The following is a 17,484-nucleotide window of genomic DNA, read 5'->3' as shown; positions in this document are numbered from 1 at the left end:
TTTCTTAGAAAGCAAACAGGCAGTTTTGTCATTGGTAAGCTTGTATGCATGCTTAATTAATAATTAATAGCCAGTGACTAGACAAATGTTTTAAGGACTTTGAATTGCTGTAGAATACACTATACTAAGACAAATATTTAATTATAATGTGTTGCAAAAAATTATTTTGCTAAAAAATGTAAACCATATAGATTTTTTCACAATGCTTCAATCAATTGACTGACTGAGTGAATGCATTCATTATATGTAGCATGCATTTGTAGATATAGATGTAGTTGTAGTCATAAATGTTTTTAAATGAAGCAACACAGCTTGTTATATGCAGAGAAACTTTATCTGTTTAACAACATAACGTTTAGAGGCAAATGAAATTAAAGAACTTTTTATTTAAAAAATATAACTGCTTATGCATAATGTGTGCACAGCATGGCTCTCCTCTCCAACCGAGCTGATATATTTGGTTAAGCAATCACAATGAAACCCCAGCTGCCAAATAAAAATAGATCATACACACAAGATGATACACACAGTGAAACTCACCATTCACTGCTAAAGTCTGCTAAGTGATATTGGGTTTAAATAAAAATCTACATAAGCTTTAACTGTTTGGATAACTTTGATTATGTGGCCTTCATTCTTTGGCAGAAGATTCAGTTCCTTCAAACCCCATGACCCCAACCAAAGCTTTTACCATCGGTATATTAACCACCTAGTTACATGATTTTGTGTACAAGAACAGCACCGTGCACACAAAATCCTAGTTACAAGATTCTGTCAACATGGAATCCTGGTTACAAGATTCTGTCAACATGGAATCCTGGTTACAAGATTCTGTCAACATGGAATCTTGGTTACAAGATTCTGTCAACACGGAATCCTGGTTACAAGATTCTGTCAACACGGAATCCTGGTTACAAGATTCTGTCAACACGGAATCCTGGTTACAAGATTCTGAAAACATGGATTCCTGGTTACAAGATTCTGACAACACGGATTCCTGGTTACAAGATTCTGTCAACACGGAATCCTGGTTACATTGCTGTTCTTCTTGTACCTTCTTAGGGCATAATGAAATCATAGTGCTGTTTGAAGAAAACTGGGCTATAGTTGCAAGATTTCAATCTTCAGTTTTATTACAGTAAGCTTTTATAAACCATGTTCTGTATTTCCATGCTCATAGTAAAGAAAGAGAACAAAGAAAGAAATAATATAGGCTCATAAATTCTATCATTTTTGATGGTCTTCAAAATGATGAAATGTAGGCTGTGTTGGCTTTGGTGTTGAAGTTGGCCCTAGATTTAATAGGGCTTTCAAGATTATAGGACTAAGACCCGACTATCAGGAGTCCTTTTGGGTTTTGAATAATCTATTTCGGCATTTTTTTTGAATAGCAAAGCATCTCTGACATGCCTTTAGCACCATGATGTGAAGGAGAGCCAGTTTTGTTCCCCTCTTATTTGAAGAAATCTTCACAAATAAGAGAAACTGCATTAAAAGCTTGCTTTATAAAATTACTTTATGAGATGGTATGAAAATTAAATTTTTTTTAATACCATGCCACTTCTGTTTTTGGAATTTCCTTCAGCTCACGATTCTATAGCTCATTATACCACACTGAATGTTATCACAGGGCTTTATTTTACATTACCTGCTGACAATGTTTAGCATTCTTATTATCAAGCTTGAATTAAATTTAGGTGAAACATAGTGACTCTCCCACCTCATTGGGCCTTTAAAGACAGCTAGATGATTTCAGGAGGAATAATTGTTTAGTTGTTTTTTCTTACCTTTTGTTTAGACAACAGTAAATAATGGGATTGTACATGGTCGAACTCATTGCAAGCCAAAAAATAGCCAGGTAGATCTGCTGAATATATTTCCATCGGTCCAGTTTTATATCAAGTGCATCAGCAAGAAAAAATATATGATAAGGAAGCCAGCATATTGCAAATGTCACCACAACCACAATCATCATTTTCACAACCTGAAAGGGAAAGAACATGCAGAACAGTCAATGACAATGGAAGTAAGATGTAACACACACACTGTTTGTTTACAATTACAGTTACCATTGTACAGCAATACTAAATACCAATATTTACAGTAAGATGATTAGGCTCAGTACCTGTGGCACTTAGGGAGTCCTTGATCCCATTCAAATTAATTATTTATGCTAATGATACTAAATTGTGAGAGTTTTATGTAGGATGCTGCCATTTTGCAGAGTAATTTTGAATAGTGGCTGCTTTAATACGATTAAGCACAGAATGGTACTGATAAGTGTGACTGGCTGCACATGTTTCAGCATACATAAACAAATTTCCCTTCCTCTTCTGCTTCTTTCTACCTTTCAAAATTGTGTCATTGACTGAAAAAAATTGCTATGTGAGCCTACAATTTTATTGTTATTATTAATTTGTTATAATCTTTCTGTTCAGGCCGTGTCTATTCATCTTCCAGACTGCCTGATTGCTAGGTTAAAGTATACCACTGCCTTAAAATGTGTAAAATTCTTTATTTTTTCCAACAAGGGGTTTATATTCTCCATTTCTGCTTGCTTTATATATTATAAATTGAAATATAATCTAGGTATTTAATAGGGATGCACCGAATCCAGGATTCGGTTCTGGAATTGGCCAAGATTCAGCCTTTTTTGGCAGGATTCGGATTTGGGTGAATCCATGCCTCTGGCCAAACCGAATCCCAATTCTAAAGATTTGTGTGATTTTTTGTCACGTAAACACGGAAGTTGAAAATTTTCCCCAGATTTAACCCTTCCAAAGCCTAATTAGCATATGCTAATTAGGATTTGGATTCAGTTCGGTATTCGACTGAATCCTTTACAAAAGGGTTCGGGGGTTTCGGCCGAATCCAAAAAAGTGGATTCAGTGTATCCCTAGTACTTAATATAATTGCTAAATAGAATATATTTCAGCCTTGGGTCACAAGCCCACATATGCACCACCCTAAGGGGCTGATTTACTAACCCACGAATCCGACCCGAATTGGAAAAGTTCCGACTTGAAAATGAACATTTTGCGACTTTTTCGTATTTTTTCGGATTCTGTACGAATTTTTCGTTACCAATACGATTTTTGCGTAAAAACGCGAGTTTTTCGTATCCATTACGAAAGTTGCGTAAAAAGTTGCGCATTTTTCGTAGCGTTAAAACTTACGCGAAAAATGCGCAACTTTTCGCGTAAGTTTTAACGCTACGCAAAATGCGCAACTTTTTACGCAACTTTCGTAATGGATAGGAAAACTCGCGTTTTTACGCAAAAATCGTATTGGATCCGAAAAATTCGTAAAGAATCCGAAAAAATCGCAAAACATACGAAAAAATCGCAAAGTACCGATCATTACGAAAAAAACGCAATCGGACTCCATTCGACCCGTTCGTGGGTAAGTAAATCAGCCCCTAAAGGTAGTAGAGTTATAGCCTCCTACATTTGCACCTTTTAGTTTTGTGTGCCTCTATATAGAGCCATTCTCACAGTTGCTACCATATTATCTGAGCAGAATCTGTGTCTGTTTGGCTGTACTAGAATGTCAATTCCTTTGGGAAAAATTGACTACTAATACTTGTCAAGGGCAGAAAAAATGAGCTTAAGATGGACACACCCTGAAGTGCAATGGGAATATCAGTATGAGCAAAGGGCTGGTGTACCGACAGTTCAAAAACAAGTCCTATAACAATTTATCCACATGATAAAGGGAATATGTTGCCATTATAATGTAGTTCGATTAAAACCAGATCACAATCTTCAGAATGGCAGAAATTGAAAAATAATCAGCCTCAGTTTTATCCTAGAAATGCTCACAAGTGGAAATCAGGCAAATATAAAAAAGTATGAATGAAAATTATAATTTGCTTCCAGGTAAAATATTACTAAATGAATTGTTATTCTTGAAAACTCACTAAAGGTCCAACTTGATTGAAAGGCAACTGAAAAGTAAAACTGATTTTCAATAAGAAAAATAATGAATGAAATACTCAGGCTTTAATGTTTGCGTGAACACGGGGGAGTGCAAAGAGCCATTTTAATGATTAGCATGAAAGGTTTTCAACAACGTGAACCATCTCCTTTCAGCAGCATTAGAGAAAATGTTCTAATAATAGCTTCAGCTAGCAGAAAATATTAAAGCTTTTGATGAATGCCTTAAAACGTCTGAAAACGAAAGTACATTTCTTTCTCTTAGAACGTCTAATATTTGTGTTTCGCAAAGAAAACTGTATTGTAATGCCAGGTTCTTACTGTTCAATTCGTAAGAAAAAATTGCAGTTGCATCAAAAAAGTCATGGATACGTAAAAAAAGCTGCAGTTGCATTAAAAAAGTTATGACATGTAGAAAAAGTCACATGCATCAAAAAAGATGTGCATTAGCCACATTTGGGAAATTTTTGCCATTTCGTGATTTTTTAGCAGTTTCATGAAACAGGACAGATTCGCTCATCACTAGACCTGACTGCAATTTCTTATAAATCTAGTCTAGGCTCAACCAAATGTTGTTGAAAGGTTATACATAAGGAGGGTAATATGGAATGCATAGAACTGGCTAGCTGAACAAATGTGAGATAAACTGTAACATGGCAATTCACCATCTTGGCATTTTGTAATAAAGGCATTCACTATATATGGAAACTACAGTAATTTAAAGCACATAATGGTCAATAATATCAGAAGATAAGGGGCCTGCACTCCTGTAAAAAAAAGTGCCACTGACTTATATGAAAACAACAGTGATACAGCTTTAGACATCCGTTTACTAGGATACTAGTGTGTTAAAATTAAAATTGTTAAAATTGTAGTGACGTTAAACTATTTTTTCGCCAGAAAAGGGGGACAGGAACTATCCCACAACACACTATTTTTTAACCATCATTCTTATTCATTCAGTTTCATTGTAATTGGCTAGATTAAACTGTGCATTTATATGATGCAAACAACTGATGAAACTGGTTTATATGATTGTACTGATGGGGGTAATGCTTGTGACTGGATGGATTATATGTAGTGATGAGCGAATCTGTCCCGTTTTCACTTCGCCGAAACGGCAAAAAATTCATAAAACAGCGAAAATGTTGTGCGTCAAAAAAAAATTGTCGCCCGCGGCTATTCTTTTGTTGCCCGCGGCTATTCTTTTGTCGCCCACAGCTATTCATTTGTTGCGCAGCTATTCTTTTGTCTCGCAGCTATTCTTTTGTCGTGTGACTATTCTTTTCACACGGGCGACAATTTTTGGATGTGGGCGACAATTTTTGGATGCGCTGCAAATTTTTACATCTGTTTCGCGAAACAATCTGCCCATCACTAATTATATGATGAATACATGTTTGATTGGGTAAAATATGTTTATTATGATGATGGTATCTTCACAATCACTTAATAAAGTTTATCAGTTTTGCAGATGCATATCTGGCCATAAATGTGTAAGTAAAAATAAACGCCATAAAACAAGACTATTTTATTGCATGAATAGTTGCAAACTTATTTTGTCGCCAGAATATTCACAACTCGTTAAAATAAACACCAATGTAAACTTGTACGTTTGCGTAGTTAACGCGAATGATATCAGTGATTTCCACGTACATTGCTGTTTAGTAAACTTTGATGCGGCGAATATTCTGGCACATGACGCCTAAGTTACCTGGCACTATGTCCTTACTTTTCTTCTGTGATGTCATTATAACTCAATATTGTATTATATATTGCATCTGCACCAAACCTGTATATCTTGTGAATATCATGCCTATCATCCATAAATAATCAATGCAAATAACAGGAAATTAACACATACTGCTCCACTAGGACATTGTACTTGTATTATATCATTGTGCTTAGCCAGTAAAGATTGCCAGGTCAAGATAAAATATACTTTTTGAGGTATAGATATATTAATGTTTACAAAGCCCCTAATGCAAACTGCTTAATGTAGCTTTTGTAATGGTTGTGGAGTCCAGAACTGTGGACTACTGCCAAAACCCAAATTAACAGAACTTGTGTTTGAAGTAGTTGAACAAAAGTAAATCTGGGTAAAGTTCTGACAGCTATCTGTTATAAATGTGTTTAAGCCATGTTAGTGTCAGTTTCATAGGTGCTGCTGGCCTGTGGGTGGATTTGGGGAAAAAGGACCCCTCAGTTATAGCAATATCACATTAAGTCAAAATTTAACCAGCTCTTCTGATTTAGTACGTTTTGATAGCTGAAAATTACAGCGAGATCACCTTTGAAAGTCTTTTCAGTGGTACTATGAAAATATTTCAAGTCACATCTTGTAATTATCTCTGAAGTATGAAAAAGAAAAGGTTCTGCATATAAAAGCTATTATTTTAGTGAGTGCATTAAAATAAACAAGAAACCTAATGACTGCCCAATAAAAGGAATTAACTTTTTTTCAGGTCAGTAATCATAATAATGTTAGAATATCACTGGAAGTAATTATGACTAATGTACGGTAAATACAGTTCATATTTATGGCTCCCATATTTCCATATTACAGTGGATACATGGGACAGGCATTTACTGCAAAGCTTAACTAGTCATAAAGCCCATATGCCATTTGTGTTTCTTCTTTGTTACCTCTTGAAATGGATAAATAAAGGACCGCTTTTATATTAAATATTCAGTCATTGCGCATATCTGGTGGGCACGTATCTGGTGAACACCTATGTCACATCAGAACAGCTAAGAATAACCACAGTGTCCCCTAGCACTTTAAGTTGCCCATACATCTGACCCCATGGGATTGAGGTTTATAGGAACAGAGCACATTCTTTCCAGTTATAAAGGAGGGGAAAGGAACATCAGACCTTCTGGATATTCAAACTGAACTCCTTACATTCTATTAGCCTTAATATCGATTTGGATCTAGCGGCTTGTAAGTCTGATCTCATATGAGCCTTGATTTTTTAGGATTCATAATAGACCTGTGTAAAATTAGGATTTTAATATTTGGGTTGCTTTTAGGGATATATTTAATTTTTATTAAATATATTATAATTTGTATTTCATTGTATTTTACGGTATTATTCTTAAACATGGTACATTATACACGTTGATTGTCATGTGGGATTGGCATGTGCTAGACTTTTCTGGTGGCATTGACCTTAATAGTCAGTTTTGCAAGAAAAGCACATTTATGGTTAATGTCACCAGAAAAGCACCTCAGTGTACACACAAACATGGTTATGTGCATGCACATATGTGCACAATGCCATAGGTAACAAGGTGATGTTAACACTTGTCAAACAGGGAGGGCAGAAATAGATGCTGGCCGCCTTGGCGCCATTGCGGGGGGTAGGTAAATAATCAGGACGTATGGTCAAGATCACACGAAACATGTATATCTTTTGGAATTTCTTTTTACATGCTTGGAACTTACATGTACACTGTAATTATACAATATATAGAGCTTTTTTTTTTTAGGCAATATATAAGTTTTTTTAAATATTGCACTATACATTGCACTGGTTAACATTGTGCGGACATCTGCTGTGAGGATCTTTTATTTTTACCCACTCAAAGTTGGGTTTATACTAAGGAAAGAGTGACAGCTGTGGCCTTTATATTTTGTTATATTTCTATGTTTATTTGATCTTTTGAGTAGCTGGACTCACAGTATGACTGGTGGAAAGGATTCCCATATATTTGTATTAAGCACTAAACATATTGTTCATCATTGGTACATCATTTTATTGACTATATATTACATGGTTTTGTTGCTACATTGTTTTGAACCGATTCAGAGGGGATTTATTTTTTGTGCCTCTCCCCCGCTTCCCTTAATGAATGAGTGCTGCCGAATACAGGCAATGTTGTATTTTAGAGGGAATGCACTCAAGACCTTGGCCAGAGGTACTGATTGTGAGACAGGGTGCAAAGTAGGGTCCCCCCCCCTGTCCAGTTTTTAATCAAACAGTATAGTTTTCACACATGTTGTCTGGTTCAAAACTGCTTGTCTGGATTTCAGCATTCCTGCTCATTGTAGCTATGGTGGTACCTTAAACATGTTGCTAGCTGGTAGTGTTAATATACCATAAATCATAAGAGATTGTAAAAATTGTATAGTCTTATATTGTATTAATTTACTGTTTTAGGGAAGCTATACCTTTACTGTTATGTTTTTATTTGTGTTCTCTAAATGTAGTTTGTGAAATTTTCAAGGCCTGATATGTCAGTGGTTTAGTTTGTAGTTGTCTCTCTGGTACATCAATAGCCAGCGGCAAGCTGTTATTTCCAATGAGACAGTCGATAATAGTGATGTCGCTTAGGCTGCCAGCTGCTGACCCGCATTTGCTGCTGCATTGCCCAAACAGTACAATTCAATAGTGGACATGGATAACATAGGTGCAGTGACTGGACTCAGGTTATGAAAACAGAAATTACTTTTAAGGGTAATTTGTCCCCTAAAGTCACTGGTCTAATGTTTAAATTGTAAATAAATCATGTGAAAGGAAAGTAGTCAATGAACTTATGTTTGCACTAAAATAGTGTTTCTCCCTTCTGAGGTTTGACTACAATTTAATATTGATTAGCAAAAATTGCACAGTGATCTCAGTTTTATAAAGATGACTGGCATAAGACTAGTATGATAGACTTCTCATTGGAGAATCCTCTTGCATTTGTAATTAAGTTTTGATAACTACCTTGGAGAGCTTTGGGGCGTAAAAGTGTCAATTTTTAAAACAACTTTTAAAAAAATGGCTTTTTTGTCAATACAATACAATGGCTGAAAACCACAACCAATAATAAGACCAAATGACAATAGATCAATAAGAGACAGCAGCTGGCATTTGAACAAGGAGACATTAATATGAACAAGAGAATGTATTTAGAAATGTACAGTTAAGTTAAATATAAGGCAGGCACAAAGGTTAATATTAAAAACTGTGAACCAAATAAACAGTTTAACTTCCCACTTTAATCTCTTTTTGCTCATGATTGTATAATATTGGGGGAGCCAGCCATACACGCACCAATATTATCATACAAAACCTTGTTTTGTACGATATTCAGTGCGTGTATGCAGGGGCGGGCCAAGCCGACCGGGCGCCCTAGGCAACCCAGTCAGCCAACTCCGCCCACCTCCCCGCCCCCCCAAATGGCGCATGCGCGCAAAAGCACAGGAGGAGGTGCAGGGGGGCGGTGCGATTCGATCGTCATTGCCTCCACCGCTAATCATTAGCGGTGGAGGCAATGACCGATCGCGGTGCGATTCGATTGGTCATTGCCTCCACCGCTAATGATAAGCGGCGGAGGCAATTACAAAGTAGCACTAGGGGTAGGCAGGAGAGGCTCCTGCCTGGCGCCCCTCAATCGTTGTGCCCTAGGCAGCTGCCTCTTCTGCCTACCCCTAGTTCCGGCCCTGCGTGTATGGCGGCTCGAAGAGGCGACCTATATCACAGAAGGCAGCGGATATCAGTTAACTCGCCAATTGGCCAGATTTTGATCGGTGCCATTGAAGGCAGAATTGCTACATGTATGGCCACTTAAGTATGAGGGCCTAGAAAGGGGGGGGAGTCAGACAGTACTATTGTCATTTTAATAAGGGGTTACAGAGATAGGGCTTCAGAGAAGTGGTCTTGTATAGTGTTGAGTGAATTTTTTCAGCAGTCATGGATTTGCACCATTGGAAATTCGCCACGGAAAAAACTGCTGCTCATCAAAAAAAGTTGCGGTCGCATCAAAAACTGGGCACAGTCAGATCAAAACTGGGCACAGTTGTGTTAAAAAGACTGCATGCGACAAAAGAAAAACACGTTCAACAAAAAAATTTGCGCGACAAATGCGTTCCACAAATTTTTAGGGACAGATTCACTCATCACTAGTCTTGCATCCATGGGGACCAAATTTTCTCAAATTTTAGAGTATCCCTCTCTGGAGGTATGTGACTCTATATAGTGAAACGGAATACTGTTAACCATCTGCTTTAACTGCAATAAAAAGGGAGAATCTGCAATTCATAGCAATGAGTCTTTTTACAGGGGTAAAAAGTAGAAATGTTAAGAGTGATTGTTCTGATCCCAGGTAACTGCAAATTATTCGGTTTTATGTCCTCCTTAAAGAGCAGCTGGTTTAAATGTTTGAATCAAAATGTTGCAGCTTCCACACCCTATTTCAAGACCTGTTTTGTATTGCTACTAATGTCACTGTTTTACTATACCTATTTATCATGAGGGAACTCCTCATGGGCATGCCTTAGCAGGACATATTTGTTTAACTGGCAAGTCATTGGGGCACATTTACTAATCCACGAACGTCCAAAAAGCGTCCGAATGCAGTTTTTCCGTAATGATTGGTATTCTGCGATTTTTTCATCGCCGTTGCGACTTTTTCGTTGCCGTCACAACTTTTTCGCGAATTGTCGCGAACTTTTCGTTGCCGTTGTGAAAAAATCATACTGTCGCGCCGAGTACGAAAGTTTTGGATTCATTCAAGCTTCAGTATCGTGACTTTCCTTGGGCCAGGTTGGAGCTGCAGAGTGCCATTGAGTCCTATGGGAGACTTTCCTTGGGCCGGGTTGGAGCTGCAGAGTGCCTTTGAGTCCTATGGGAGGCTTCCAAAATCATGCAAAGTCGGAAAGGTTTGCCTGTGGTTTACAAGCGCTCAATACGAAAAAGTCGCGACAATTCGTGAAAAAGTCGTACCGGCAGAATGTTCGTTTCCAATCCAATTTTTTCCCATTCGGGATTCGGATTTGTGGATTAGTAAATGTGCCCCATTGTGTTCAGTATAAGTTCATGCTCAGTCTTTATGTACTCAAAGAGAGAGAAATATTCCTTATATAAAGAAGCATCAAAACTCAAAGCAGCAGGTACGCAGTACATGGCACTTGCAAACCAATATAGTTGAGTGATTACTTGCTAAAATGAGATCTCTGAGATATGTTGCAAGGTAATTGGAAATGTGGTCTGATAAGGCTGCCTTTGAAAGTGGTTAGTAACTCTAGCGAGTAATTCCAATTGAAAGTATTATTCTGTAGCAGGAACTGGTGAAGTAATTCATTCAAAAAACAAGTAAATAACCTTTAATATAAAGGAGATTTCTCTACTCTGTAATGCTAAAGTAAAACCTAAAATGGGAATCTAAATTGTGAGGATTTAAGCTTAACTGAGTTTACATTGTTTGAAAATGTTGTGCATTCACAGTATGTATACTTTTAAAAGGGATAGCTTACATTTTCAGTGTGAAAAATGGAAAGTGATGGGCAAATAACAGTGACAAGCTTTTATACATTTAATTAACTTGCAGGACGTGTTATAAACACTATAAAAAAAAATCACATTCTATGGGGCACATTTTCTAATCCACGAATCCGAATCACGATTGGGAAAAAATCGTATTGGAAACGAAAATTTCTGAAGATCGCAAATATCACGAAAATGCTTATGAAAAAATCGTATTAGTCACGATAATATCATATTGGCGATCTGAAAGTCACAAAATTTTCGTACCAAACAATTGTAAACAGCGGTAAAACCTTTCCGATTTTTTCGTGCAAACGTCCGAAAAAGTTGTGCGGTGTACGAAAAAGTCGTGTGGACGCCCGAAAAAATCGGGAAAAATTACGATCGGATCGTTCGCATGAACGCTCAAGCGTTCGTGCTTTTTTAAATGTGCCCCTAAAAGTACTTTTACAAATGTGTAATGAGTCAATAATTATATCTTGGAGAGGAGTTTAAAGGAACAATAACACCAAAAAAAGAAAGTGTTTTAAGGTAATTAAAATATAATTTACTGTTGCCTTGCACTGGTAAAACTGGTGTGTTTGCTTCAGGAATACTACTATTGTTTTTATAAATAAGCTGCTGTGTAGCCATGGGGGCAGTCATTCAACCTGGAAAAAAAGAGAAAAGGCACAGGATACATAGCAGATACCAGATAAGATGCCATTATATTGTACAAAGTTTATCTGTTAGCTGCTATATAACTATAAATTAGCCCATGCAACTGTATAGAAGTCAGAGGGAGGACTCAAAGTACATTCAGAACTCCACTTGAGAAAAAAGTAACTTTATATACAAGAGAAATGATCTGATCAGGATATTTGATGATATTCTGGTTTGACTGTTAACAGTATAGTATGTGGGAATTACTTTTCTTAGGGTCCTAGGCCTCAATTAGAGCACTGATTAATTTTTGAATCCTGGTGGACAGGTTTACTAGAAGAGCCAGCTTAGATTCATAATATTGATTGTAATTACTCCTCGCTTCAGTATAGCCAAGCACTCAGACTTAACCCACACCTGCAGATGTGCTCATCACTTCAAAACATTGTGCATACACTAGATTATTTCCTTGTAAAGTGTGATTATTCTGCAATGTCAAGAGCTTTGTTTCATTAGCCGTATCTCATCTCTAGAGCTTCAATGCACAGACACATCTAATACAAATGTACATTTACTCACAATCATATAATATATTCAACCTTAGGGGCCTCATTTATAAAAAATGAAAGTAGGAAAAACTATGAGTTCCTTGTATTTTCCTTCTTTTCCCAGTTTATAATAACTCAATTTGGAAAAAAGTTTATTTTCTGACATGGTCTTGATATTATTTTAGCTTTTTTTCATTAATTTTGTTCTATTTCTAAGAATTTTTGGCATACTTTTCTCGGAACACTTTGGTGAAATATGGCAACAAAAATTTCCTTAGGGAGCCTAAAGACATTTTTGTCTCTAAATGTTTCTAGCAATATTTTTAACAGTCATTTAAAGCTATAGTAATGAATATTTAATTATTACAGTCAAATGAAATTCTGACATTGGTAACACATACAGGGCATTTGCCAAAGTTTGATTTTTTTCACGATTTGTATTTTTTGTTGTAAAAATATGATTTTGTTGAGGAAAAAAACACAATTTTTTAGGCATTTATTATGCAAAACTGAGACAAATCTAAAAAACAAGATGCATTATCTAAAAGTTGTTGAGACCATGGGCACATTTACTAATGAGTGACGTTTCGCTTTGCCACACTTCCTGCAACTACTGTACGTCAGGTGCTAATTCATGAGGCATACGCTTATTCACTAAAACACAAACACTGGCAAATTTTCGCTATAGATTTTTCACCAGCGCATACTTTTCCTAGTGCATTTTCTCTAGCGGCACTATCTTTCAGAGAAAATTGCCTAGCGTATGTGAGCTAGTGTTAATTGAAATCCATGGCTATATACAGGACAAATGTGTGTATTTATTAATGTTGCGGAACTTGGTGAAAGAGGCCAATTATTGTTCTAAATGTCCACAGAACCAAAAGGAAGACAAACTCTCTTGTCAGCTGCAGTAAGAACAAAGTCAGACACAGAAAAAAAATATTATTGTTACAGTTGAACAACAACATTAATAAGCTATTTCTAACAAATAACAACATGGAGGTTGACATTTTAGTGCATTAATACCTGGACGAACAGTATAGATATGTTAATGACTTTAATGAACCACAAACAATTAACAGGTTAAGATCATATTATTTATTATTTATTTATTTATTTGAAATGCTCATTTGAGCATTTAAAATGGGGAGGATGGCAGTCAGCATGTGTGAAAAGCTAATGAAACAAGGCAGGAGGTGCAGGAGGTACATTTACAACTTCTATAAAGAATATCACTTTAAATATGATAAAGTTAATGTGAAAAAAATATGAAAAAATAAAAATGCATGCAATTTGACGCTGGACATTCTGTTTTTGTTGGAATGCAGGCTTTTATATCACTGATATAGTCACTTTGCGGATCTAGTTTCATCAATCTGAGAAAATTTTGTTCTTTAATAAACTCTATTTATTCTTCGTTTGGCAAAAAGATGTGAAAATTCTCTTGTGCTTAGCCTTTTTTGCTAGCCAAAAGTCTCCTTCGCCCTTTGGTAAACTGGCGAATGTGCAGCTAATTGTCTTTTTGGCAAAGTTTCATCAGAAAAAGACAAATCGCCTTTTGGTAAATGTGGCCCCATGTATAAGTCAATGGTAGGTGTCCTTTTTACAAATGGAAGTTCCTTCTTTGCTTCATGGTCACAGTTTTTGTGTTTTTTTCCCGCTTCTTTTTTCGTTCATTCTTTTTGAATTCAGATCTTTTAATAAATAGCTAGACATTTCTGGTTTTTGTGGAAGTGTGTTTAGCCTTGGTTTAAAAAAAAAACCTAAAACCATGAAATGTTAATAAATCTGCCGCACTGTCTATCAAAAACACTGATATACTTCACACTTAGTTCTCCTGCTCCACTACATACAGTTAGTTGTTCAATTTCATCAAACTAATGCTTTGTTGTCATGGAAGTAATAGTAATGATTTTTATTATTATGTTTGATGTATATGGCACAGACATATTATTAAACACTTTACAGAGATTCTACACATTTCAGGTGAAGACACGTGGAGCTACTAGTACAGGTATGGGACCCATTATCCAGAATGCTCGGGACCAAGGGTATTCCAGATAAGGGGTCTTTCCGTAATTTGGATCTCAATACCTTAAGTCTACTAAAAAATCAATAAAACATTAATTAAACCCAATAGGATTGTTTTTCATCCAATAAGGATTAATTATATCTTAGTTGGGATCAATTTTCAAGGTTCTGTTTTATTTCTACATAGAAAAAGGAAATCGGTTTTAAAATTCTGAATTATTTGATTAAAATGGAGTCTATGGGAGACGGGCATTCCGTAATTCGGAGCTTTCTGGATAACGGGTTTCCGGATAAGGGGTCCGATACCTGTACCAGCTACTTGTCTTGGCTACTAAAATAAACAATGCTGATCATTTACTGATAATTGTCTCAACATGTGTTTTAGCAGGGGCAATTTTTATTGTTGTCTATGGCATTTAGTAGCCGTGAAAAAGTTGCTGCTACTAGCAGCTCCATGTGTCTTCACCCTTACATGTGTCTTCACCCCTGTCCCAGTGGTGCTTACAATCTAAGGTCCATATCACATTCACATTGTGGTCATTTTTATCAGGAGCCAGTTAACCTGCCTGTATGGTTTTAGCAAATTCGGGGAAATGGGGGCAAATGTGCACAGTGTTGTAATTATATAAGGCACAGACCCTGAGATTATGAAGGGGGCCCATGGGAGCAGAAGGCCCACAAGAGAAAGTGAAGGGAAATGCGTGGGGTTTATCCATGGCACACAGAAAATGTTTGCACCTATACACCTTTCAGGTGAGGTTTTATACAGTTATATGGCTTTGACCTAGACCAGAGAAGTATATTTTTTAAAATGTTTAAATGTTCTTTGAATAAGCTTAAATGGGACCCTTGTCACTGTTGCCAAATAAATGCTTACTAAAGCAAAAACAAAATATTTCTATATGTAGGATCCTACCATAGTTGTGGTAAATGCTAGACTGTCAATATCTATTACTATTTATATTCTAGAGCTGGCTTTTTGGAAAGGTGCAACAACATCAGCAAGTGTCACCTATAATAGAGTGAGAACTGCAATGCGCCAATTACCAAGGTATACTTGCTTGTCATCTAGGAATCACTGAACTTCATGGGAATGTCACCAGCGATACCCATGGTCATCACTAAATAACCATGGGGCCACTTTGGGTAACTTTGTTGTTTTGGTAACCATGGTTTAAGTCCTTAGGTTTAGTGTGTTCTTTGTCTGAAAAACGACATCAGCTATTATTTCTTCAGAACAAACCCTTGTTTGTATATAACTTCATCTCTCTATCTCACAATGAAATAATCAACCTCACATAAGGAAAATGTGAGACTTTGAGACTGATTGGAATGCAGTTAATTGGGTACATTTTGCCTCCATTATTGTGCACAGTATTTGCCAAGAATTCTACCACAATAAAAGAGCCAGTCACTCTAGGGTGTAATTTGCCTTATTATCTGTAGAGTATATGTCTACCTTCATCTTCAGTTTAAGTAATGTGTTACTATAGAGCTTGACATATGGTTAAAGCATTTCTCCAATCCATAGGCCTACATAATAATGATTTTGCCTCAGAGAGACAGATTTTTGTGTATTTTAACCAGTATAAGGAGGCATAAAATAACCTATTCCTTGATTTGCCAATATAGAAATCGTCTGGCTATTTCTTTAAGTAGTACCACATATATTAAACTTTGGTCCATAAGAATTTTGGCATATATTACGTTGGCAAACCTTTTCATGCAACATTCTTGGATTTGTCTTTCTTTGTGTTCACCTCTATGTATAGACTAAATGCAAATGAAAGCCAAAGGATGATCCACCTTTTGCTCTATGATATCTAGCCAAATTGTTTTTTTCTTTACAAATATTTTTCAGCATGCAATGTTTTACTAAAGTTTCATGTAATATTCTTGGATTTGTCAATTGTGCTTATTTTTAGCAGGGTGTTTTTAGGTGTAGTATACTGTGCCGTTAGCATATTTGCTCTCCTTTCCTTGTAACTATTGGTAAATAGCTGATACAGCATTGTTTTAAAAATATATAACCTTGTTATGAGCTAAAAAGGAACTTAGCACATGTTCGACATCAAAGAAAGGCTTTAACCAAATTCATACAATAATTCAACTGAAAAAAAAGTTGCTATAAATAACTGACACATTAAACATGTATAAAAAAGATGAACATCAATGGTAAACATCACATTGAAATATCTTTTATTTTTATAGCAAAGTAACAGAAAAGAATTTTGGGGGCAAAATAAAATAAATGTATGTTTAACGTTTACTTGCTAGCTATGGTGGGTTCTGTGGCATGTTATACAGTATATCGGCTGCTAGCTAAGGATAATTAAAGGCTGGCGGCCATATAATTTGCACAGTGATAATAAACATCCTCAACAGGAATTCTGCAGCCCTTCAGTAACTGAATTACAGCTCTTACATGTGAAAACTGTATATTCATCAATTAACACAAAACAATAATGTTGGTATCATACAAAGATTATAAACATTCTGTTCCCAATATTTGTATGGTTTTCTTATTAAACATGAATCCCAACTTCTATCTTAATGGAAAAAGGACACGCTCAAGCCTTCTCCAATAAACTGTCAACATAAATTGACTCAATTTAGAAGGGAATCGCAATTCATATCCATTTGAAACTGTGTCACATTTTATTTGGTTTCAGAAAAAGGAGATTTATTGTCTACAGCATTCAGCTGCACAGATATAGTCAGTGGAATGGCAATTTCACTGGAAAGTAATATAGATTACAAACAAGCACCATCATCAGATCAGATTATTTTTAAAGTAGCTTAAATCTTAAACGCAAATAAGAGGAATATTTTAAAGTACAGACCTAAAGATGTGCTCACCTCTGTTGATTTTTCCTGAAGTGGCTGAAAACGGAGAAAACTTCATGTCTGAGGTCATGCACACAATTCTTGATACAGACATGTAAAATGAAAGCAGTAGGCTACAGGCTTAAGGGCTGCACCGTATAATATGATAAATGACATATTACATTACATATAATTATCTAAATAAATTATCATTCTATATATGTATCTGTCTATCTATATGATGGTGAA

General features: G+C 36.1%; 1 protein-coding gene across 1 annotated transcript in view; it reads right to left on the bottom strand.

The window, feature by feature from the left end:
* tacr3 (tachykinin receptor 3) overlaps positions 1-17,484 on the bottom strand; it is a 55,412-nt gene that overhangs the window by 2,885 nt on the left and 35,043 nt on the right. Inside the window, exon 4 of the mRNA XM_002934762.4 lies at positions 1,788-1,984. Within this exon, the coding sequence (XP_002934808.1) occupies positions 1,788-1,984 (197 nt within the window). The remainder of the gene's footprint in view (positions 1-1,787; positions 1,985-17,484) is intronic.

Source organism: Xenopus tropicalis, chromosome 1, assembly GCF_000004195.4.
Source record: "Xenopus tropicalis strain Nigerian chromosome 1, UCB_Xtro_10.0, whole genome shotgun sequence".
In the NCBI taxonomy this organism is placed as follows: domain Eukaryota; kingdom Metazoa; phylum Chordata; class Amphibia; order Anura; family Pipidae; genus Xenopus; species Xenopus tropicalis.
The sequence above is the reverse complement of the archived record's forward strand: the minus strand, read 5'-3'. Positions and strand labels throughout refer to the sequence as shown.